Source organism: Schistocerca cancellata, chromosome 2, assembly GCF_023864275.1.
Source record: "Schistocerca cancellata isolate TAMUIC-IGC-003103 chromosome 2, iqSchCanc2.1, whole genome shotgun sequence".
NCBI lineage: Eukaryota > Metazoa > Arthropoda > Insecta > Orthoptera > Acrididae > Schistocerca > Schistocerca cancellata.
In genome coordinates, this window is record NC_064627.1 from 41,006,166 (window position 1) to 41,032,188 (window position 26,023).

At 43.8% G+C, this 26,023-nt stretch overlaps 1 protein-coding gene across 1 annotated transcript in view; it reads left to right on the plus strand.

Moving 5' to 3' along the window:
• LOC126150481 (Down syndrome cell adhesion molecule-like protein Dscam2) overlaps window positions 1–26,023 on the plus strand; it is a 171,791-nt gene that overhangs the window by 22,464 nt on the left and 123,304 nt on the right. Inside the window, exons 4-6 of the mRNA XM_049915879.1 lie at window positions 2,434–2,577; window positions 16,777–16,932; window positions 18,935–19,074. Coding sequence (XP_049771836.1) covers window positions 2,434–2,577; window positions 16,777–16,932; window positions 18,935–19,074 — 440 coding nt within the window. The remainder of the gene's footprint in view (window positions 1–2,433; window positions 2,578–16,776; window positions 16,933–18,934; window positions 19,075–26,023) is intronic.

Genomic DNA, 26,023 nt, shown 5'->3' on the forward strand with positions numbered 1-26,023 from the left:
ATATATATATATATATGCACCCACTTTTTACAGACTTTGCCGTGGGATAGGAGTGTAATGTTTCTAACTGGAAGAAGAATATAATAATTCCAAATTCCAAAGAAAGCTAGTGCTGACAAGTGTAAATATTAATGAGCTGTAAGTTTAATTAGTCTTGTTTACAAAATACTAAAAGAAATTCCTTACAAAAGAATGAGAAAACTGGCAGTAGTCGCTCGGGGAAAATCAGTCTGAATTTCAGAGAGCGCTTAGAAAAAACTTTTGACAATGTTGCAGGGAGCGAAAGGCTATTTACAACATGTACAGAAACCGGACGCCAATTATGAGTCAGGGGGGAGGGGGTCATGAAAGGAAAGCAGTAGTCGAGAAGGGAGAGAGGGAGGGATGTAGCGTAGCCCCGATCCGATGTTAGTCAGTATGCACACTGAACAAGCAGTAAAGAAAATCAAAGAAAATTATGGAGTGTGAATTAAAGTTCACGGAAGAGAAATAATAACTTTGGATTTGCTAATGACATTGTAATTCTGCCAGAGATAGCAGTGGACTTGGAAGAGCAGCTGAACGGAATGGACAGCGTCCTAAAAGGAGTATAGAAGATGAACATCAACAGAAGCAAAACAAGGATAATGGAATGTAGTCGAAGTACATCAGATTACGCTGAGGGATCTAGATTAGAAAACGAGTCAATAAAAGTACTACGTGAGCTTTGCTATTCGGGTAGCTAAATAACTGATGACAGCCAAGATAGAGTGGTTATAAAATGTAGACTGTCAATGGAAAGAAATGTGTTTCTGAAGAAGAGAAATTTGTTAATGTCGAACATACGAGTAGTCTGGGAAGCCTTTTCTGAAGGTATATCCCTTGAGTGTAGCCATGCGTGGAAGTGAAACGTGGGTGAAAAACAGTTTAGAAGAGAAGAGAGTAGCGGTTTCTGAAACGTGCTGCTACAGAAGAACGCTGAAGATTGGGTGGGTAGATCGCGTATCTAATGAGGAGGTACCGAATACAACTGGGGAGATCAGAAATACGTGGTACAACTTGGCTAGGAGAAGGGATTGGTTGACGGGACACACAACGGGATCGTCAGTTTAATGTTGGACGGAAGTCTTGGGGAGGGGGGGGGGAGGTAAAAACTCGTTGAGGGAGACCAAGAGATGAATACAGTAAGCACATTCGAAAGGATATAGATTGCAGCAGTCATTCGGACATGAAGAGGCTTGCACAGGATGGAGTAGCGTGGAGAGCTGCATCAAATCAATTTTCGAGCTGAAGACTGCAACAACAGCAACGGATAACAATAAATAACGTTGTTAAGGGCGATTCATTGATGATGTTACAAACTTTCAGAGATGTTGAAGAAGGGTAAATGTATTAATCTGAAGTAAGATACCCTGGTGCGGGAAAGACCAAATTGAGATTTATAAGCGAAAATTTTTCCGATACTTCTAACAGTGGAATGTATGTACCGCTACTGTTGCTGCTAAGATTGTAGGTTAAGCAACTTTGAGAAGTGGTAGTATGGACCGAAAAAAAAAGAAAAAAAAAAGAAAAAAATCCAATAAACATGAACTTCATTGCTTCAGAGGTATGGCCACTACTTCAGTACAAGAGATGTGTTTCACAGCACCGCGGATGAATAAGCGATCATACATCTTGAGATATGCGTTTTAGAGCTCATGTTTACTAGGCGTTGTTCAAAAAAATGTTCAAATGTGGGTTAAATCTTATGGGACTTAACTGCTAAGGTCATCAGTCCCTAAGCTTACACACTACTTAACCTAAATTATCCTAAGGACAAACACACACACCCATGCCCGAGGGAGGACTCGAACCTCCGCCGGGACCAGCCGCACAGTCCATGACTGCAGCGCCTTTAGACCGCTCGACTAATCCCGCGCGGCTGGGCGTTGTTTTAGTGCAGACTACCACCTCCTACCCTACAGTATTAGCAACGACAGTGCCAGGTCATGCATTCAACTGTCAGAGGTGTGAGAACGATTTTCGCTTATTACTTTCGTTTCGGTCGTTTCCGCCCCAGGGTGCCTTGAGTCAGATTAATGCATTTACTCTTCTCTATCATCCCTGAAGGTATGCAACATCATCACGGTATCATTTTATACAATTCTAAGGAACTGTAGAAGTGAGCCAACTGAGAACTATTCACATTATTACGCAAATGATGAAAATTTTATTGTTACGAGGAAGATTATTCTTTCAGATATCGATGCTGTTCTCTTAAATGAAGGAAAGCGTAAATACACTACATTCTATCATGTGTTTTTTATAATTAGATTAATTTTTATGAAAATATTGTTAATGTAGAAATCCGGAGCGAAGGATGCCAGGTAAAAGAGACATTGAGCTCGTCTGCGTAACGGTTAGCAATGAGAACGTACTTTTAGACCGTTATGGTTCCCCTGCTTTCTGTTCCAGTTCCCGGATCGCCTCCAGAGGACGTCAGATGCGAGCCCTCGTCCTCCAGCAGCCTGTCTGTGTGGTGGTCTGCTCCCGCTACACAAATCAACGGAGTTCTGCAGGGGTACAGGGTTCTGTACCGAGCCTTATCTGACTGGGATGGTGAGCACTCCTATTTAAGGTGCTTTAGACAGCAGTGATAAATTTAAGCTACGTGAGCAAAAGCTACGTTTGTTCGGTATGAGCAAACCAAATAAAGAACACTTTTAGTGACACTGTATCTGGCGGACCGCTTAAATTTGCTCGCGCAACGGCCTACGTGGCTACCTTCAATACCGAATTTTTTTCTTTATGATTATTTCTCAGCAAAGCCTCCCCCACAACACCCTCACAAGCTTTTCAGACTGTTCTCACCACCCTCTATATTAGCTGAGCACCCAGCGTTGTCTGGGTATGTATTACTTCAAATTACATCAGTACAGCTGCTCCATCCCCCTTTCTCAGTCCATTTTCTCCTGGCTTCATGTCCTTCTCCTCACTCTCTCGGTCCACTGGATTCTACCCCCTCCCCCCCTCCCAAATCTTTGCCCACCTCCCCCTGCACCTTTCTCTCTCCGTCTGCTTCTCCCCCCTACTCTATCTATTCTTCCGCACTCTATCTGCTCCTTCCATCTCTGTCCATCCCCCACTCCCCTTTTAGTCCACCTCCTTCTGCTGGCTCTATCTCCTTCTCACTCCCTCTATCTCCTGCTCCACCTCTTCTTTCCACATCCTCCTCCCCATCCATCTGTCCACCTCTCCTCCCCACCCCTAGTTCATATCCTACTCCCTCCTCTCTCCCTCCATATCCTCAACTTTCCTTCCACTGTCCATCTGCTGCTCCCTCCCCCCCCCCCTTGTTCTATCTTCTCCTCTGCCTCCATTTCCTCTTTCCCTTCTCTCTGTTCATCTCCTCCTCCCCCCAAATCTGTGTCCATGTACACCTTCCACTTTTCTGTCTGTCCATCTCTTCCTACCCCCTTCTCTCACCCCTCAACATGAGTTTGCTGGTTCTTACCCAGACAGTATTTTTTCCAGACAGTAAGTAACGTGTGTACGAAGTTTGGTTGGAAAACATCTCTGGGTTTTCGAGGGGTTTTTTTACCTGTGGTCTACTCGCATATGCATATATTTCACGCTTATTTGTACACATATTTCACTTGTATTTCTACCTAATTTCTCCTTGAAATTATTTTTTTAAGCACCTCAATTTTTACGTTGTCATATTTCCTGAACTGTGTGTCCTACAATGACATAATTTTGTACATACATTTAGCGATATACGTCTACACTGTGTGCGAAATATGCTGGGAATGGAGTTAGTATCAAAGAAGCAACAAATTTAAATGTCATTCATGAGGCAGCATTTTCACGATTCTCAACCTGTATGACATATACAGGGTATTACAAAAAGGTACGGCCAAACTTTCAGGAAACATTCCTCACACACAAATAAAGAAAAGATGTTATGTGGACATGTGTCCGGAAACGCTTAATTTCCATGTTAGATCTCATTTTAGTTTCATCAGTATGTACTGTACTTCCTCGATTCACCGCCAGTTGGCCCAATTGAAGGAAGATAATGTTGACTTCGGTGCTTGTGTTGACATGCGACTCATTGCTCTACAGTACTAGCATCAAGCCAATCAGTACGTAGCATCAACAGGTTAGTGTTCATCACGAAAGTGGTTTTGCAGTCAGTGCAATGTTTACAAATGCGGTGTTGGCAGATGCCCATTTGATGTATGGATTAGCACGGGGAAATAGTCGTGGCGCGGTACGTTTTTATCGAGACAGATTTCCAGAACGAAGGTGTCCCGACAGGAAGACGTTCGAAGCAATTAATCGGCGTCTTTGGGAGCACGGACGAGGCAATTCTTCGTGCAGTTGACGGTAATCCTAATGTCAGCGTCAGAGACGTTGCTGCCGTACAAGGTAACGTTGACCACGTCACTGTATGGAGAGTCTACGGGAGAACCAGTTGTTTCCGTACCATGTACAGCGTGTGCGGGCACTATCAGCAGCTGATTGGCCTCCACGGGTACACTTCTGCGAATGGTTCATCCAACAATGTGTCAATCCTCATTTCAGTGCAAATTTTCTCTTTACGGATGAGGCTTCATTCCAACGTGATCAAATTGTAAATTTTCAGAATCAAAATGTGTGGGCTGACGAGAATGCTCACGCAATTGTGCAACACAGATTTTCTGTGAACGTTTGGGCAGCCATTGTTGGTGATGTCTTGATTGGGCTCCATGTTCTTCCGCCTACGCTCAATGGAGCACGTTACCATGATTTCATATGGGATACTCTACCTGTGCTGCTAGAACATGTGCCTTTACAAGTACGACACAACATGTGGTTCATGCACGATGGAGCTCCTGCACATTTCAGTCGAAGTGTTCGTACGCTTCTCAACAACAGTTCGGTGACCGATGATTTGGTAGAGACGGACCAATTCCATGGCCTCCACGCTCTCCTGACCTCAACCCTCTTGACTTTCATTTATGGGGGCATTTGAAAGCTCTTGTCTACGCAACCCCGGTACCAAATGTAGAGACTCTTCGTGCTCGTATTGTGGACGGCTGTGATACAATACGCCATTCTCCAGGGCTGCATCAGCACATCAGGGAGGGATTCCATGCGACGGAGGGTGGATGCATGTATCCTCGCTAACGGATGACATTTTGAAAATTTCCTGTAACAAAGTGTTTGATGTCACGCTGGTACGTTCTGTTGCTGTGTGTTTCCATTCCATGATTAATGTGATATGAAGAGAAGTAATAAAATGAGCTCTGACATGGAATGTAAGCGTGTCCGGACACATGTACACATAACATATTTTCTTTCTTTGTGTACGAGGAATGTTTCCTGAAAGTTTGGCCGTACCTTCTTGTAACAGCCTGTATATCACGAAGTATCTCTCCTTCGAACATTCAGTATTGTAGATACAGTTAGCGGCATATGTTGATAATTTATATGAAATATGTTGCGAATAGAGTTAGTAGCAAAAAGCAAGCACTCCGTCTTCAGGCCACAAGTGCCCCATCGGGACCATCCGACCGCCTTGTCACCCTCAATTGGCATCACGAGGCTCAGTGCACCCGAAAAATAGTGCATGGCGGCACGGACGGTCACCCATCTAAGTGGCGGCCCCGCCCGACAGCGCTTAACTTCGGTGATCTGACGGGAACCGGTGTATCCTCTGCGGCAAGGCCGTTGCACACTTAGTAGCGAAGCAGTTATAAATTTAAACGTCATGCATGATGCAGCAGTTTTTCGCTCATGTCATTGTTTATATTATGTTTCCTGAACTATCTGTCGTACAATGACATAATTTTGCAGGTACAGTCAGTGATATATGTGAATACTGTCTGCAGAAAGTGTCGCTAATGCGCAATTGGTAGGAAAGCAGTAATAAATTAAATATCCGTGCCGGATGTGGCAGTTTTACTGCATGGACACGGAAAACGTAGCAAGCGATAGCCTTTTTTCCTTTCGTTATTTTGTTGAAGTTGTCAGAGAGAAAAGTTTCGTAAGGGTTTGAAATTATGAGCACAGGTTGTTGTAAGTCACTAAGTGCTGTCATTTGCAAATATTGACTGAGTAAGGTCTACATATTCGCGCGTCGTATGCTTCAATTCTTTTTCACCCACACTCATTCGATTAGTAGGTACTTTTAGCCACACAGCGATTCTATCCAGACAGTACGTGATACGTGTACCCACTCTGGTTGAAATCAGTCCAGTGGTATCGGAGATGTGGAACATACATACATACACACATACATCCCTGTGCTTACGTCCATCTATTTTTATAATATGTATGGATTATGAATGCCACATTGAAATGGGACGGAGCAGGGATTCCAGTTTAAATTAAGTGCCATCAATGCGCTACATATCTAGTATCTCTTTACTGTGACGGAATACAGCAAAAATCCATCCACAAGTCTGTACTATGTTAAAGATCGGACATTATTAACATAGTATTCTCACAATTTTCATTCGGGTTCTGCTGGCAGTCAAATTCAGCAACGTGATACAGTTGATACCTTTACACACTGAGCATTTTCAGACACTACTCTTCGACTACATGTCAACAATAAAATGATGCAAACTTAAGTAAAACTGACGTTTTTATAGCTGTAACAGCTCAAGTTCACACTCTCACCCCTTGACAGAATATCCTAAAGATGGTTTATTGAAGAATAAAGTTGGTAATAATAAACTGAAATCACCATAATACTTGGCGAAATGGTTTGATACAAATACAGGAAATAAATTTCAACATGTCATTCCACTAATGCTCAAAACTTCTGTCCTTTTGTTAACTCAGTGTACCCTGGGATCTAATTGTTTTAGGTGTTAAAATTATGTTACATACCACGATTAGAAACTAGATACGTGGGTTTGATCAACATAGCCTGCATTCAGCATAGAGGAACTATTAATTCATAGATGTTAACCGTGCTTAGCCGACCGGAGTGGCCGAGCGGTTCTAGACGCTACGGTCGGCGGTTCGAATCCTGCCTCGGGCATGGATGTGTGTGATGTCCTTAGGTTAGTTAGATTTAAGTAGTTCTAAGTTCTAGAGGACTGATGACCTCAGTAGTTAAGTCCCATAGTGCTCATAGCCATTAAACGTGCTTGAGCTCCATGCTGTGGACTGAATAAATATGACAAATGCAGACACTACACACTTTCTTTTATATCTTCACTTATATCTTTTATATCTCCACTTGCGCAACGACTCGGAAAAGTGAGCTAAGTGCTACAGAACAAACGGCAACTAAAGAGAATAAAAATGTTGTACTGGCGAAGATATAAAAGTACTTAGCCAATTACAAATTCTTTTAATAACAGAGGAAATTTTCCTCGGCTATGACCCTGAGGTTGCGAACGAACCACTCTTCTAGATGGGTTAATTCCTCAGGATGACTGTGAAGCCACTGATGAACAGTGTGGTGTGTTATGTTGTTGACTATCTTTGGACCCACTGAATCACTAACCTAGACTGTATGTGCTGCAGAAACTTTTTTTGTTTTCATTTAATCGAAATTTTATGTTGTTCACAAATAACAACACCTTCTAAGCTTTTCACGCAAATTAAAGCCGTATAAGCGTGATCTTTCCCGAATGTACTTTTAACCAAAAAGCGATTCTGGCAGCTGGAGTCCAAAGTTTTTGTTAACCATGCCTTTTGCGTTCTTGTAGAGGTATTTCAATAGTAACTTTCATGCCCTAACAAATATTTTTTTATACATAACCGGGAAATGAAATATCAGTTTTCATAAGTTTAGCTTTCAAATTGTTTTAATGTAACGAAATATTTTCTTAAAAATATTCATCCCCTATTTCACTCCCTTTGGGGCTCAATTCCCGAAACAGCGACATGGGTATGTTTTATTTCTAACAGAGAAACGAGCCAACTACAAATTTTCTTAGATTTAACAATACCAATTTTCATACACTGAACGTCAAAAATGCTTGCATAATGAAATATTTCCACCAAAGCTTTCATCCCTGTTTCACCCCCATAGGATTTGTATTTCCAAAACCAGTAAAACACATATTTTTTTGTTTCTGATGGAGAAGCCAGATTTAAATTGAATAGATTTATCTTTAAAAATGTTTTCATAATAAAATATTTTCATAAAAAATCTCATCTCCTTTTTCACATCCTTAACGGTTCAATTTCTAAAAACACCGAAACACGTATTTTTTTTATTTGCAACCGAGAAGTTAAATGCCAATATTCACAGACGTAGCGGTAAAAATATTTTAGTAGTTCTTTAATAATGATATAGTTTTAAAAAAAAGCTTTCACCCACTATTTCACCCTCATAGGGTTAAATTTCCAAAAATACTGAAACACGTATTTGTTTATTTCTGCCCGAGAAACCGAATATCAATTTTCGTATGTCTAGCTTCAAAATTCGCTTAAAACTGACATTTTTCAAAAAAAACCTTTGTCCTCTAATTCATTCTCTTAGGGTTGGAATTACAAAAAATCCCTTCTTAAACGATACCTATGGTATAAGCTCTACACCTTCACCAAATTTCAAATTCCTATCCTTAGAGGCTTAGGCTGGACTATGTGGATTGCCTACCATATAGAGAGATACTGTGTTAATAATGTCCGATCTTTAACATAGTACACCCTTGTGGGTGGATTTTTGCTGTATTCCGTCACAGTATTTACTGAATGCCACATATGGCGTATAACCAAGTGTCTTGAAGTAAATGTCACAAAGTCCACCGTCACTGGTAACGTGATAGCGAGATAAAAATATAAGTGGTGGACTCTGTCACACACAGGAGTAGTGTAGTGTGCTCCTACGTTATGCATCTGAGGATTTGTGTCTTATATGTGTAAGTAAGCATGTGTGATCCCTATGGACTACTGTGTATGCTCTGACATATAGTGATCTACTCAAATTTACCTTGTTGTCAATAGCTGTCTATAAAATCGCCTTCGTGCTTTTCATAAGGAGTAAAAATCTTTTTTGTATGTGGGTTTCAACAATTTTTTTCAGCGCGTAGTTTGCGCCAACTTTCTAAGAATTTAATGCAGTCGTTAGGAGCGTAACTCAGGGCGATAAAATTTTAAATACAGTAGATTCCAGAAGCGTTTTAAAAAGATCTGGAACATAAAAAATGAATATGGACTCCACTGCGGTTGCCACATTCATGGCGACCCCTGCGATTTTGATGCTCTCTCCACACTGTCCTTGGACAAACTCTCTCGATCTGCGCCCTCGAAAGAACCCTTCCCAAAATTCTATCGAAAGAACCTACTCCCCGAAAATGACCTCCCTACGGAGCACCACGGAATACACACACTGCCACTAGAATCGGTAGGTACTGTCAACACCAGTAGATAAGTATATTCCGAGGCACAGCCTCGTTCCCTGAGACGGAAAAAACCACTTCCCTAATAGAGTGGCTTGCACCAGACTCCCACCGTACTTTTTCTGATGTCACCGTCTGATTTCCGGTCACGCCCTTTCTTTCTGCGCGTGCAAGATATAGCACGGTACAGGAAACTAAAGAGCTCTAAGGAACACAAGGCTATGCTAGTGAGACAGTGTCATTCACCCAGCAGCTCGTGGCCATATCAGACTCTGAGGACAAGTGCTTTCCAAGCGAAAATAATCTTCTCTCAAAGAAAGGTCATCTGAAAGCCGGCCCACAAACACCTGTGAGTCCCTAAGAAAATCTTTCTGATTACACAGAACAATTTCCTGGACACCGGTACATCGTGCGTCAAGGTCGGAAAAATGAAAGAAAAGAAAGTGAATGTACTATAGTGAGTTAAAGCCACGACCTTCCTCGGGGGCTGGCCGCAACCCCTCCCCCTGCCCCGCCCCATCCTGGAGCCACTAGTGTTCTGTTCCCGCACTGTCCCTGGCATTGTCCTGTACCCCTGCGCTTCCGCCATCCCAGAACTGTGGCCCGTTAAGGGGTCCCTTCGATGACTCTCCGAGCAGCGTGTTTCTCCCCACACAGTGCCAACGCAACCAGTCGTCAAGATTACTCGACGGAAATAAATACCCAGAGCAACAACAATGAAGAACCAAAGAAACTGGTATACCTGCATAAAATTGTGTAGAGCCCCCGCGAGCACGCAGAAGTGCCGCAACACGACGTGGCGTGGATTCGACTAATGTTTGAGGTAGTGCTGGAGAAAAGTGACACCGTGATCCCTGCAGGGCTTCCATAAATCCTTAAGAGTACCAGAGGTTGCAGATCTCTTCTGAACAGTACGTTGCAAGGCATCCCAGATATGTTCAATATTGTTCATATCTGGGGAGTTTGGTGGCCAGTGGAAGATTTTAAACTCCGAAGAGTGTTCCTGGAGCAACTCTGTAGCAGTTCTGGACGTGTGGGGTGTCGTATTGTTCTGCTGGAACTGCCCAAGTCCGTCGGAAAGCACACGAATGGATTCAGGTGATCAGATAGGATGCTTATGTGCATGTCATCTGTCAGCTCGTATCTAGACTTTTCAGGGATCCCATATCACGCCAACTGCACACGCCCCACACCATTACAGAACCTCCACTAGCATGAACAGTCCCCTGCTGACATGCAGGGTCCATGGATTCATGAGGTTTCCTCCATACCTGTGCACGTTCATCCACTCGATACAATTTGAAACGAGACTCGTACGACCAGTCCAATCATTAACAGTCCAATGTCGGTGTTGACGGGCCCTGGCGAGGCGTAAGGCTTTGTGCCGTGCAGTCATCAAGGTTACACGAGTAGGCCTTCGGCTCCAAAAGGCCATACCAGTGATGTTTCATTCAATGGCTCGCACACTGACACTTGCTGAAGGCCCAGCACTGAAATCTGCAGCAGTTTGCGAAAGGGTTGCACTTTGTAATATTATTGGTATTTCCGTCCTACGAAAGCTTTGAGTACCCTTTGAAAGACATTTGTTTTGTATAATTTACATAACTGTAAAGATGCGCATCTAGCGCGGACGCTAATACATCGATTGCGCAGTCAAAGAAACATTTTAAAAGAAGCTGAACTGTCGTTCCGCTTCGATCTAAATAAAAGATGACGGTAGAAAACTTTTGTAGATCTTCAGATTTTAATGTGCTTCTGCTTGTTATGTGAAAACGTAAAGGAGGTCGACTTTAAAAAAAGTGAGCGGTCTTGCTAGCGTGCAGACAACATTATTAATTAATAAAATTAAGGTAATTCATGTTCGAAACTGTAAATCAGCAAGTTATTGTTATCGGAGGTGTTGAACAGTGCAAGAATTGTCTTCAACGAAAGGAGAAAAGTAGTGACTATAATTTGTGACAAAAAAAACGTGAACCAAGGAGACAGCACAGGACAGGCTGAAATCTGATCGCACCATACTGTTAGAAAAGTACTTATGTAAGTTATATTGTTTATAAATAAGCCCTAATTTGCTAGTGATAATTGTTTGAATATATTTAGTGTTTACCAGACTTCTTATTCTGTTCTTTTCCTTTATACTTTTTTATCCTCCATGCCATATTATTTTTATAAATGTCGAACAGCCTTTACTACAGCAGAGAATACTGCGGCATCCTGGTCGTAGACAGAAGGCCGCTCCTTGTCTTCTATACAACTCATAGCTGACCCATTTATTAATGATTTCATCTGCAAAAGCAATTTTATTGTTCACTATTAAAGGTCCCTTAGGTAATTATAAAATTCGTACTAATTACGTAAAGAAATCCGGGTTGTTCTTTTCCAAATAATAGAAGTCTTTGCGTAATCAAAACCTAGCCTCCTTCTGACAACGAGCAGGAGCCGACCAGAAGACGGACGTCTTCGACCGCTTTCGTGTCTCCTGTGGCAAAGCTGTGCCAGACTGGAAAAACGACATTCTAGTATGAAATACCGATTTAAATTGATAGAACTGAAATATATTTAATCTAATAATATTTTTTTTTATCATACTAGAACTTCTGTCACGGTGAACGATTCTCTTCAGTCGTCCTTTGCCCCGTTGTTGCAGGATTTTTTTGCGGCTGCACCGATGTCGGAGATTTGATATTTTAACGAATTCCGCATGTGGTCGTACGGGAAAATCCCGAATGACACTTCATCGCTACCTCGGAGATGCTGTGGCCAATCGCTCGTGCGCCGACTGTAACATCACGTTCAAGCATACTTAAATCTTGATAACCTGCGATTGTAGCAGCAGTAACCGATCGAACAACTGCGCCAGACACTTGTTGTCTTATATAGGTGTTGCCGACCGCAGCGCCGTATTCTGCCTGTTTACAATATCTCTGTGTTTGAATACGCATGCCTATACCAGTTTCTTTCGCGCTTCAGTGTAGATGCTGAGGGAATCGACACGCAATCACTGTCGACCCCCTTTATTAAATGTCATAACGTCCTATCGAATTTCCTGTTTACATAAATGTGCGTTAAATGCATATATACTCACGACTGAATCAATTAATAATGGAAGATGACATACTCTCATGACTTGCCGTCTTTCAACACGTACTACATGGGAAGACGTTATATAACTGTCCGTACCTACATTTAACGTACTACCCAGTTTATCACGTCGAACAGAAATATCAGCACCTTAATTGGAATATGATTGGACTATGGATGATGTGCACCACACTTTAACAGTCAGAGTCACAATTCCTCGTTACTATAAAGCATACGAGCATGAACTCATGTTTCTGGTTCATTATTTCAGATGTACTCTACATATACATAATCATCGAGCAGGGTAGCCGAGAGCGCTAACGCGCTGCTTCCTGGACTCGGGTAGGCGCCCGGCCCCAGATGGAATCCGCCCGGTGGACTAACGACGAGTGCGGGTATGCCAGCCAGCCTGGATCTGGTTTTTAGGCGGTTTTTCACATCCTGCTAGGTGAATACTGGGCTGGTCCCCACGTTCCGCCTCAGCTACACAATTCGCAGACACTTGAAAACGTTCGCACTATTCCATGGCTTACACTAGATGCAGACAGCTGGGGTACACTTATGCCATGCTGGGTAGTACGAGGTGGCGACAGGAACGGCATCCGGCCACCCCTTAAACATTAATGTGCTGAATCCGTTTAACCATAACAGCAGACGCCACAACGTCGGGGTTATTGCTTGAATAGAGACTCTACATATTCAGAACTATGCAGCACTAGCACACCAGACAGTACAGTTACCGAACAATCTTATGAATATTTTACTACAGAATGACACTGCCAAGTATTCCGCAGCACGGGAGTATCTAATCAGAAAGAAGGTTTATGTGAGAAAGATACAAATCATGTACAAAAAGCACTGCTTTGTAATGGTTAAATTGTAAAGTATAAAGGCCATTAAATAACGACAGTAAATATAATAATTAATGAGTGGAATTAGTATTGTTCTTGAAGTTGCTTGTTGATTAAATACCTGTTGGTTCGTTACTGGAGGCAACTTTTTGTGAGATTTCCCTGTTGACTTACGGATCACCATTTGCACGTTTTGATTAACAACCAATGTGTCTTCTTCCCTCTTCAAATCCCGTTAACTTAAAAATTTTTCACTTATAGAAAAGAGTTGGGGACGAATTTCAAGAGCAATTTTACCTGTGTACCACGAACTCCGAACTTGGCAGAATTTGGTATCGAAACAGCTACTCACAAGGGCACCCCCCCATCGCACCCCCGTCAGATTTAGTTATAAGTTGGCACAGTGGATAGGCCTTGAAAAACTGAACACAGATCAATCGAGAAAACAGGAAGACGTTGTGTGGAACTATGAAAAAAAAAAAAACAAATTTTACAAACTGAGTAGTCCATGCGCTGGATAGGCAACATCAAGATGAGTGTGAGCTCAGGTGACGGCCGGTGTGACCGTGCGGTTAAAGGCGCTTCAGTCTGGAACCGCGTGACCGCTACGGTCGCAGGTTCGAATCCTGCCTCGGGCATGGATGTGTGTGATGTCCTTACGTTAGTTAGGTTTAATTAGTTCTAGGTTCTAGGCGACTGATGACCTCAGAAGTTAAGTCGCATAGTGCTCAGAGCCATTTGAACCATTTTTGAGCTCAGGAGCGCCGTGGTCCCGTGGTTAGCGTGAGCAGCTGGGGAATGAGAAGCCCTTGGTTCAAGTCTTCCCTCGAGTGAGAAGTTTATCTTCTTATTTTCCGACAATTATCAAAGTTCAGGCACTCACACATAATCAACTTCGCTCTCCAAAATTCCAGGACATGTTCAGATTTTCTTGGACATATGCAGGATTTGACGGTCTACACACGGAAAAATTTGAAAGCGTTAAAAACATATGTTTTGACAGAGTACGGGGAAAACTGTGCGACTGTGAAACTGTTGCATTCATTTGTTGCAGCTTATTTGACAAACTCTTATGTTTTCATCACTTTTTTGGGAGTGATTATCACATGCACAAAAAAACTTAAATCGGGCTAGGTAGAAGAATCTTTTTACCCATTCGCCAAGTGTACAAGTTAGGTGGGTCCACAACATTTTCCTGTCATGTGACGCACATGCTGTCACCAGTGTCGTATAGAACATATCAGACGTGTTCTCCTGTGGAGGAATCGGTTGACCTATGACCTTGCGATCAAATGTTTTCGGTTCCCATTGGAGAGGCACGGCCTTTCGTCTACTAATCGCACGGTTTTGCGGTGCGGTCGCAAAACACATACACTAAACTTATTACAGTGAACAGATACGTCAATGAACGAACGGACAGATCATAACTCTGCGAAAATAAAGAAAGTAAGCGTTTCACTCAAGGGAAGACTTGAACCAAGGACCTCTCGTTCCAAAGTTGCTCACGCTAACCACGGGACCAGGGCGCTCCTGAGGTCAGATTATCCTTGATGTTGCCTATCTTGCACATGGACTACTCAGTTTATATATTTTGCTTATTTTTTTCATAGTTCCACACAACTTCTTCCTGTTTTCTCGATTGATCTGTGTTCAGTTTTTCAAGGCCTATCCACTGTGCCAACTTATCACTAAATCTGAGGGGGCTGTGATGGGGAGGTTCCCTTGTCAGAACAAGCTTACGAACAGAAGAATTCCACATCTCACCTCTTCTTAAATGTAATACTTCAGCCAAATATCAGGAGACTGATTATGATGTCGTGGAAGTACTTGCAAGTGTCAAAAATTATGGTAGAATTACGCCTATCATATTACAGCTGTGCACATAGCACACACTTACTAACAACCTTGCAGTGAAAATTCGCCGCTATTTAATTTTTCGTTAATACAGAAGGAGTGACTACTTCTCGTTGTGGCAGCCTAATGGATTACTCGACGCATGCCTCGGTTGGATCGTAAGGTGATTCCATCTTTTGAATGTGATGCACGAGTACATACACTCCTGGAAATGGAAAAAAGAACACATTGACACCGGTGTGTCAGACCCACCATACTTGCTCCGGACACTGCGAGAGGGCTGTACAAGCAATGATCACACGCACGGCACAGCGGACACACCAGGAACCGCGGTGTTGGCCGTCGAATGGCGCTAGCTGCGCAGCATTTGTGCACCGCCGCCGTCAGTGTCAGCCAGTTTGCCGTGGCATACGGAGCTCCATCGCAGTCTTTAACGCTGGTAGCATGCCGCGACAGCGTGGACGTGAACCGTATGTGCAGTTGACAGACTTTGAGCGAGGGCGTATAGTGGGCACGCGGGAGGCCGGGTGGACGTACCGCCGAATTGCTCAACACGTGGGGCGTGAGGTCTCCACAGTACATCGATGTTGTCGCCAGTGGTCGGCGGAAGGTGCTCGTGCCCGTCGACCTGGGACCGGACCGCAGCGACGCACGGATGCACGCCAAGACCGTCGGATCCTACGCAGTGCCGTAGGGGACCGCAGCGCCACTTCCCAGCAAATTAGGGACACTGTTGCCCCTGGGGTATCGGCGAGGACCATTCGCAACCGTCTCCATGAAGCTGGGCTATGGTCCCGCACACCGTTAGGCCGTCTTCCGCTCACGCCCCAACATCGTGCAGCCCGCCTCCAGTGGTGTCGCGACAGGCGTGAATGGAGGGACGAATGGAGACGTGTCGTCTTCAGCGATGAGAGTCGCTTCTGCCTTGGTGCCAATGATGGTCGTATGCGTGTTTGGCGTCGTGCAGGTGAGCGCCACAATCAGGACTGCATACGACCGAGGCACACAGGGCCAACACCCAGCATCATGGTGTGGGGAGCGATCTCCTACACTGGCCGTACACCATTGGTGATCGTCGAGGGGACACTGAATAGTGCACGGTACATCCAAACCGTCATCGAACCCATCGTTCTACCATTCCTAGACCGGCAAGGGAACTTGCTGTTCCAACAGGACAATGCACGTCCGCATGTATCCCGTGCCACCCAACGTGCTCTAGAAGGTGTAAGTCAACTACCCTGGCCAGCAAGATCTCCGGATCTGTCCCCCATTGAGCATGTTTGGGACTGGATGAAGCGTCGTCTAACGCGGTCTGCACGTCCAGCACGAACGCTGGTCCAACTGAGGCGCCAGGTGGAAATGGCATGGCAAGCCGTTCCACAGCACTACATCCAGCATCTCTACGATCGTCTCCATGGGAGAATAGCAGCCTGTGTTGCTGCGAAAGGTGGATATACACTGTACTAGTGCCGACATTGTGCATGCTCTGTTGCCTGTGTCTATGTGCCTGTGGTTCTGTCAGTGTTATCATGTGATGTATCTGACCCCAGGAATGTGTCAATAAAGTTTCCCCTTCCTGGGACAATGAATTCACGGTGTTCTTATTTCAATTTCCAGGAGTGTATAAGGACGGTGGCCTGTTAATGCTTTGTGTAATAGTTAGCTTTTAATGCTGGTTGCAGAGCCTCCGGCACCCTCAGAAAGAGTAACAGGAGAGGAGAACATGGAGCTGACCGACCTTCAGAGTTTCTGCAACTACAGCGTGGAGGTGAGGGCGTTCACCAGCAAGGGCGACGGAGCCGGCAGCCGCCCCGTCTTCTGCAGGACGCTGGAGGACGGTGAGCGTCCCAGCAGGTGGCGTCTCAAACACAGTGTGGCCGCTTCATTACAGAACAAAAAATAAGTCTCTTTAAAAATAAAGCAAAGCTTCCGATTCCATAGCGAATAGTACATGTGTTCATCAGTAAGCTTTTAGCACCCTACAGCAGTGAATCAGCTGCCCATCTCTGGTAACTACTGCACTTGATTGCTGTCGGCACTATACTGCAACAAACACCACACAAAGAGTTGTGTTTAATCGACATCTCCCATGTCGGATTCCCAACCATTTCGCCATGACGAGCCAATATAATGCTCCTTATCTAAAATGAAGTGCAAGAACACCGAAAACTGAGTAAATCATTTCTTGTACAACCTATGCCCACTTTCTCTTTGGACAACATATTCCTTCCAAATTCATATTTCCACCAACTGATTATGAACATCTGTTTACACACAATCGCTATATCGAACACTAATATTTTTTCATAGATGCGTAATAGATGCTATATTTGTGCAGTCCATATCGCAATAGTCGGTGTTTATAATCCAGTCAGCAGGCTATTACGTATAGAAAAATTATATTTCAAAAATTGAATATTCTGATGGTAATTTATAAAACGATATCGACCTTCCAGTTGGACTTTAAGTTGTTTCTCTATAAATTTTCACTCAGTCATGTGGTGTCTATTATATATAATCGTTACACAGAATGCATTTCTTGATGTTATATCTGATGCCGCATATTCAGTACCAAGTGTACACAGTAAAATCATTGTAAAAGTGGCAGCGAAATAAAAATGAGACAGATGGAATAAAAGTAAGTAAACTGTATTATTTCAGAAGTAATAGACATAACTGTTAACCACGTTTATCACACAGTGAGACAAGAAGGTCAGTGCTTTCATGAAAAAACTTGACAATGTTGTTTCGGCTACGGTACAGAAATTTGGCTGGAGAGCCCTCACACGTCATCCATACAGTCCCGATCCTTCCCAATGACATTTCAATATTTCTGGAGCCCTGACGAAAGACATTCGCAGCCGTCGATTATCGTCGGTCGTAGAAGGGGAAGTCTGGGTGCAGTTGTGGTTCCGTGGCCAACCGCGAACATATCCTCATGAAGGCGTTGGCAGCCTAATTTCTTACTGAGAAAAATGAGTTAACATTTATGACGATTGCCTTCGAAATAATAAATACTTTCTTTTTCCATCTTTCTCTTTTGCATTAGGCTGCCCCTTGTAACTCACATCGCAGCAACAGACAAACTAATGGTTGTACATTCTATTGTAGCACAAATCAGTATGGATATCACCATTTCTCGAATTCACTATTTGTTATTCAGATTCATGTTATTCAATTTTACAACTGTTTTTATGGACCTGCAGCGTGCTACAGGTGAAATAGGTGAGACTTTCCCGTTATTGAAGTAAATTGTTGGAACTCCGTTGAAAGTCGCTTTAAGAAGTATCCTTTATTTATTGGTGGTGACTAGTTGTGGATGTAATGTCCATTTTCAAACCATCCATCCTCGTAAGTAGTTAAAATACACTCAAATACGCATTCTTGGAAAGAGCCACAGAGATAATCCAGAATGGCAATACAAATAAATCAACAAAGAATAAACATACTATGCTTACAGTACAGAGAGAACTGAGTTGTTATAATTATCACATCCTACAGAAAAAATGTACAGTACTGAGGCTATTGATTTCCTTGTGAGAGCTAATGTCTCCTTTCTCGAATATTAAAACATTAGAGGCCTGATGAAGAGCACGCCCCCTGCAAAACATTACTGCATTCATTCCAGATTGGCCAACAAAACAGACTTACTGCACTATAACCACACAAGCAGGACGAAGTGGTACATACCGACGCTAAATGTAGCTATTTTAATACGTGACAGTTTGATGAGTTTTACCTTTCCGGCAAACATCTGCGCAGCACTTTAATAATAAGTTTTCTGCTATCGTCTTCGTGTACAAAGTTAATGATTAAAACTAGATGTATTCCCTTTTGCAGTTCCAGATGAGCCAGCCGACATCAAGGCACTTGTGATGGATTCAGAGACAATTCTGCTTTCGTGGAGACCACCAAACTATCCCAATGGAATACTTACGAAGTACAAAGTCTACATTAAATCGTTGGACGGATTTGGTTTGGTATGTGCTGTTTAACATTTTTGTTCTTGGATTTTTTAACCATACCCGCTCTCTCTCTCTCTCTCTCTCTCTCTCTCTCTCTCTCTCTATCACACACACACACACACACACACACACAAACACACACACACACACACACACACAGTTCAATATGTGTATCAAATGTTCTGATTATATGTTAATCATAACGTATCATCTGGATGCTCTTGTATATGTATGTATGCGAAAAAGGAACACTGTTCTGATTATATGTTTGTTGAACGTTAGAGAGTATGTAATTTCAGCACTTAAGCTCTCACATCGATCGTTGCAAATTTTGGAAAAATAAAAAAGAAAGCTTTCCTAGCAAAGATGTCACACTTTTACGCCAACGCTCCACCAATTCATTTGCAGAGGATATGCTGGATATAAGTTACTTATTGAGAAGGAACTGGTAGGAAACGGTGTAATGCTTGCTCTCACTGACAGTCCTCAATGTTCGACTCTGCGTTTGAGATTAGTGCTAATGGAAGCTCTTCAGAGATCACCAGAGCCAATGTCTTCTGTACTGCCACAGTGAGTAATAGAGATACAGTAAAAAAAATTGTCTTTTACTGCAGCAATGCCCAACAAAACAGTCTGAAGAACATTTTATATGTATGTCATCATCATACCTCGGCTAACATATGAGCAGTGAATGCCTTGTACCCACACTGCGCCCGCAACACAGTTAACAAAATCACTTCTTCGAAACGTCGTAATTGTTTCCAAATGTGACGCAGGACTTTAACTTTTGATTCAAGGTTTCCTAAAACCTGCGTCTATAACGGTGCAAAATCACGATGCTGTGTAACGTCACCATCGGGTTAGGTGACGCTCCAGACAGCAAGGTGTCAACACATGCGAAAGAAAGGCAGGACCTCGGAAGTTCATGTGAGATGGAAGGTGGATTAATGACGCCACATCGGCACAAAATTGCACCACAATTCTGTCGAACGACGTGTTGCATGATGGGAAGGTCGTCACGCCTCCTCTTACCCACATTTCACCCCTTCTTTTAACGCGTCTGCGCTGCAGATCAGAATGGCGATGCCCAGAGTTGAAACGATGCGGTTTTCTTATGGGCGGGTAAGAAAAACAAATCAGACACACCGCTACCCAGAAGAAACACGAAAACGCCTGACAATATAAGGGGCGTCAGTGAAACTTGAGCGTTCATTTCCAGACATTTCATGGTCGAAAACGACATTTAGAAGTACGATGAGTAACTGGACGACGTCCGTGAGAATCTTCCATACTGCTGACATCCCACGTAAAATTCAACCCTTATCTAAGGACATGATTGTCCCGCAGTCCCACTGAACGTTTTGGCGCCTGTGTGGAGTGCAGTGTGACCTCAGTTTTTTGTGCAGGGTGGAACCATTGGGGACAGTTTAAAACCACTCAACGAAATTGCCTCCCCTCCGCAACAGTTTGGTAACTCCATAAGTGCCAGCCAACTGTCGTTGTTGAGTGGTTCAGCACTTTAATAATACACTCCTGGAAATGGAAAAAAGAACACATTGACACCGGTGTGTCAGACCCACCATACTTGCTCCGGACCCTGCGAGAGGGCTGTACAAGCAATGATCACACGCACGGCACAGCGGACACACCAGGAACCGCGGTATTGGCCGTCGAATGGCGCTAGCTGCGCAGCATTTGTGCACCGCCGCCGTCAGTGTCAGCCAGTTTGCCGTGGCATAAGGAGCTCCATCGTCCGCCCCAGTAGCTGAGTGGTCAGCGTGACGGATTGCCGTCCTCCGGGCCCGGGTTCGATTCCCGGCTGGGTCGGAGATTTTCTCCGCTCAGGGACTGGGTGTTGTGTTGTGTTCATCATCATTTCATCCCCATCCGGCGTGCAGGTCGCCCAATGTGGCGCCGAATGTAATAAGACCTGCGCCAAGGCGGCCGGACCTGCCCCGCGAGGGGCCTCCCGGCCAATGACGCCAAACGCTCATCATCATCATCAGGAGCTCCATCGCAGTCTTTAACACTGGTAGCATGCCGCGACAGCGTGGACGTGAACCGTATGTGCAGTTGACGGACTTTGAGCGAGGGCGTATAGTGGGTATGCGGGAGGCCGGGTGGACGTACCGCCGAATTGCTCAACACGTGGGGCGTGAGGTCTCCACAGTACATCGATGTTGTCGCCAGTGGTCGGCGGAAGGTGCACGTGCCCGTCGACCTGGGACCGGACCGCAGCGACGCACGGATGCACGCCAAGACCGTAGGATCCTACGCAGTGCCGTAGGGGACCGCACCGCCACTTCCCAGCAAATTAGGGACACTGTTGCTCCTGGGGTATCGGCGAGGACCATTCGCAACCGTCTCCATGAAGCTGGGCTACGGTCCCGCACACCGTTAGGCCGTCTTCCGCTCACGCCCCAACATCGTGCAGCCCGCCTCCAGTGGTGTCGCGACAGGCGTGAATGGAGGGACGAATGGAGACGTGTCGTCTTCAGCGATGAGAGTCGCTTCTGCCTTGGTGCCAATGATGGTCGTATGCGTGTTTGGCGCCGTGCAGGTGAGCGCCACAATCAGGACTGCATACGGCCGAGGCACACAGGGCCAACACCCGGCATCATGGTGTGGGGAGCGATCTCCTACACTGGCCGTACACCACTGGTGATCGTCGAGGGGACACTGAATAGTGCACGATACATCCAAACCGTCATCGAACCCATCGTTCTACCATTCCTAGACCGGCAAGGGAACTTGCTGTTCCAACAGGACAACAGGACAACAGGAACCGCGTAAAGCCACATCCAACCTAGCCGACACACCGACGCGACGCCCCGTCGCTAATCCGCTGGCCAGTTCTGAGCCACGGCCGGCGCGCCTCCCCGTATCCCGGAAGCACGGTACTAACGCACGCGACTCTCCGGCGGGTAAAATTACGTAGAAAATTTAAAAAAGTGTGTAAGATGTAACTTCATATGTCATAAAACGTATTCCTTCGAAAGCTTACAGCTGTATCAATAATGATTTACACGTATAATAAAACACCGCATCAGTTACTTTTTTTTCACATGTAGCAAGAAGCGTTTCAAGAAATAATACTCGTTATTACTTCTAAACTGAAATGCATGCATGAAACGTGTCGTGCTGCGCATGTAGTATTTTATTGCTTAAATCGTTATTATAAATTTTGATCTTCCGTAACCCAAAACTGAACTATGTCACTTCTATCTGTCCTCGTTCTGTACATCTCTCCACTAGAGTTGTGCTACTATATCATGAGTATACAGTTAATTATGTTTCCCAATGACTTCCACAAATCTCACTTTTTTTTTAAATCAACAGACAGTCGACCGCTTTGACACTGTCGTTCACCTTCTGCTAATGCAGTGGTTCCCAACCTGGGGGTAATTACCTCCTGAGGCGTAAACTGAAATTTTCTGAGGTGTAAAAACTAAACGATTCGATTCTGTTTCAGTCACGAAATTAAGTTATCTTCAAGAGATTGTTACTATTACCACAATTTTGTAAGTTTCTAATATTAATTATATAAGTTATCAATAATTACTTTTTCTCAGTTAATAACATTAATCTGGTGGAGGTTACAACTTCCTCACATAGTCCATCCGCTACATACATTTGACATTTATTGTGATTTGTCCCCTCCATTGTTGATGATAAAAGTGAAACTCACACGTAACAAATGCTAAATATCTGAAGAAAGTGTCTCTCCAGATTGTGCAGTCTTCCAGAAATTGTTTCATTACTCGCTTCGAAACAGATAGATGAATCAATTGACAGCACAACAGTAACTACATAAAGCTGTACACAGTATTATTATTACGAGACTTGTTAGACGTAAAGCACTGACAGCCTGAAGTCGTACAATCTGCATCAGTTCAGAAATAATGAGTCTAGCAATCATCTGATTCACAAACAGTTTAGAACGAGGCACACGTCTGAACTTGTTTGATTTTAAATGGGGTTGCAGTGCGCAGGTCAAGCAAGTGTAGCAATGGAGAGGAGTAATGCAGGGGAAGCGTGTTTTTAACATGTGTCTGCCCTCACCGTGGATAGTCAGCTTTCTTATCTGAGAAGGAGTTGTGGGTAGCACCGGCGATGTACCACGAATTTCTTCTCATTCATTCCTGCCCCCTCCCCCCACCCTCGCACACACACATACGCACACCCACATATGCACACACAAATTAAATATCATTCATCTGTCATCATCTTAAAAATAAGAGTGTTCCAAGAAAAAACGTCCATTCTACAGTTTCACTAGGTGCTAAAGTTGGTGATAATGTGGAGGAGTGGGAGGGAGGGGGGACAGATGGCAGGGGGGGAGGGAGGAAAGAGGTTACTAGCTCATGTGTGATTGCACTCAAAGGTAATTGACTACGCATTTTTTGCAAAAACAGACATAATGTCTTATGGGATAACAGCAATCAGTGATTTTATAATGTTGCTTAAAATCCGTCTTGGTTGCAAAAAATTTTTTTTTTATTATTCATATGACCGGTTTCGGTTCATTCAGAATCATCTTCAGATCTGATATTTCAGTTACAGGAGTAACCCGTCCAAATCCAGCAACTTTCACATGCTACGTCATGTGACGTGTGACCTGTGTCATGTGACGTAGCATGTGAAAGTTGCTGGATTTGGACGGGTTACTCCTGTAACTGAAATATCAGATCTGAAGATGGTTCTGAATGAACCGAAACCGGTCATATGAATAATAAAAAAAAATTTTTGCAATCAAGACGGATTTTAAGCAACGTAATAGACTACTACACTCAGCATCTCCCCTTGTCTGACGCTAATCGGCTGCTTTTGCACGGCGCAAATGCGACTTCCTTGGAGTCAGCATGAATGTAGCTAGGTATCTGCCGTTGCTTCCTGGAAAAAGTACAGTTTAGTGGCCATGGTAACTGGTTTAGCTTCGCTGGCACCGTGTCAAAGCATTCCAGACAGGTGAGCTGGAAAGCACTGCCACACTGCTCGTCGCCATCTCCACTCCGTTCGGCCAGATAAGATCCATCGCACGTAATCACGGTGCTGTTCTTTTGTACACCTTATTTACGTTTTAGTACCTGTTTAAGAGTTTCTTTTGACGCATCATGGGAGACCGCCACCTACACTGAGTAACTTCCTACCACCACCCTGTTTCGGCATGACACACAAAACGGAAAGAACACTATATCCATTGCCTAAAGTGAATCTGATGATACGCAAATGTTGCCGACAGAAGCCGAAGCCTTCTGTATGGGGGAGACAGCATATGCCCGTGTATCACCTGCACTTAGATTCGTCCAAGACTCACGGTTGTTGTTGTTGTGGTCTTCAGTCCAGAGACTGATGTGATGGAACTCTCTATGCTACTCTATCCTGTGCAAGCTTCTTCATCTCCGAGTAAGTACTGCAACCTACATCCTTCTGAATCTATTTAGTGTATTCATCTCTTGATCTACTTCTACGATTTTTACCGTCCATGATTCCCTCCAATACTAAATTTGTGATCCCTTGATGCCTCAGAACGTGTCCTACCAACCAGTCCCTTCTTTTAGTCAGGTTGTGGCACAATTTCCTATTCTCCCCGATTCTATTCAGTGCCTCCTCATTAGTTACGTGGTCTACCCATCCAATTTTCAGCATTCTTCTGCAGTACCACATTTCGAAAGCTTCTATTCTCTTCTCGTCTGAACTATTTATCGTCCATGTTTCACATCCATACATGGCTACACGCCATACAAATACTTTCAGAAAGACTTCGAAACTCTTAAATCTATAATCAGTGTTAGCAAATTTCTCTTCTTCACAAATGCTTTCCTTGCCATAGCCAGTCTCCTTTTTATATCCAAATTCGACCATTATCAGCTACGTTGCTCCAAAAGTAGCAAAACACGTCTACTACTTTTAGTGTCTCATTTCCTAATCTAATTCCCAGGAAAGATTTCGTGGGAAGCAAAGAAAGAACACGGGAAGTGAGTCATAGTCCAGGTGTGTGCTTTAACTGAACGGTACTGAATTTTCATTCCGGAGGACAGAGGTTCAAATCTTCGCAGGGCTTTCTGAGAATTCATTAAATGATTTACTGCGAATATCTATATGGTACTCCACCGCTGAATTCCTTTCGCACCATCCGTACGTGCAAACTTCTCTTCTGTCTCTAATAATTCGTCGTTAAGCCTTTATCTTCATTCTTCAATTCCTTTTTTACGTAAGAAGCAAAAACTGTCACACCGTGAGGGAGCAGTAAATGAAATCTCGTTGTTTTTAAAAGAGTGTATGCCACAAACGACAATGAAGGAATTACAGTTTCCTAATTGGTCCTCCTGGTAACACACCCTGCGAAATATTACGGATCGAGTTTTCGTAAGGCCATTAAGAACATAACGTAAATGCATTACTTTTAATGGAAACAAAGATATCAAAACTCTCTCATTATGTCCACATTGGCATCAAAGACCATGTGGCAGGGCAACAATGCACACCAATCTACAAAGTGGAAGTAAAATAAGCATAAAGATTTGCATGTTAAGTAAGCTAGAGAATGACGTAGTCATGCAATATCTGAAGAATTCGAAATATTTATCTCTGGGAGGAAGGAAGTCTCAAGCTCATTTAATGTTTTTAGATTTCCAGAAGGCTTCTGACATCATTCTGCAGTGGATTTCCAGAAAGCATTTGACATTAATCTTCTCGAGCGGCTTTTAATCAAACTGCTTGCCCACTGAGTATCATCTCTGCTTTGCGACTGAGTGAGTTCCTATAATAAAGGTCATAGACCGTAACAATTGATGTGAAATGATCTACTGAAGCGGAGGTTATAACTAAGAGTTCCCCAACGAAGCGTTATCGGCGATCTGCTCCTCTTAACCCATGTAAATGATTCACAACAGTGTTTTCCAGCTGGTGTGACACGACACACTGGTATACCATCACGAAGTGAAGGGTGTGACGCAAACAT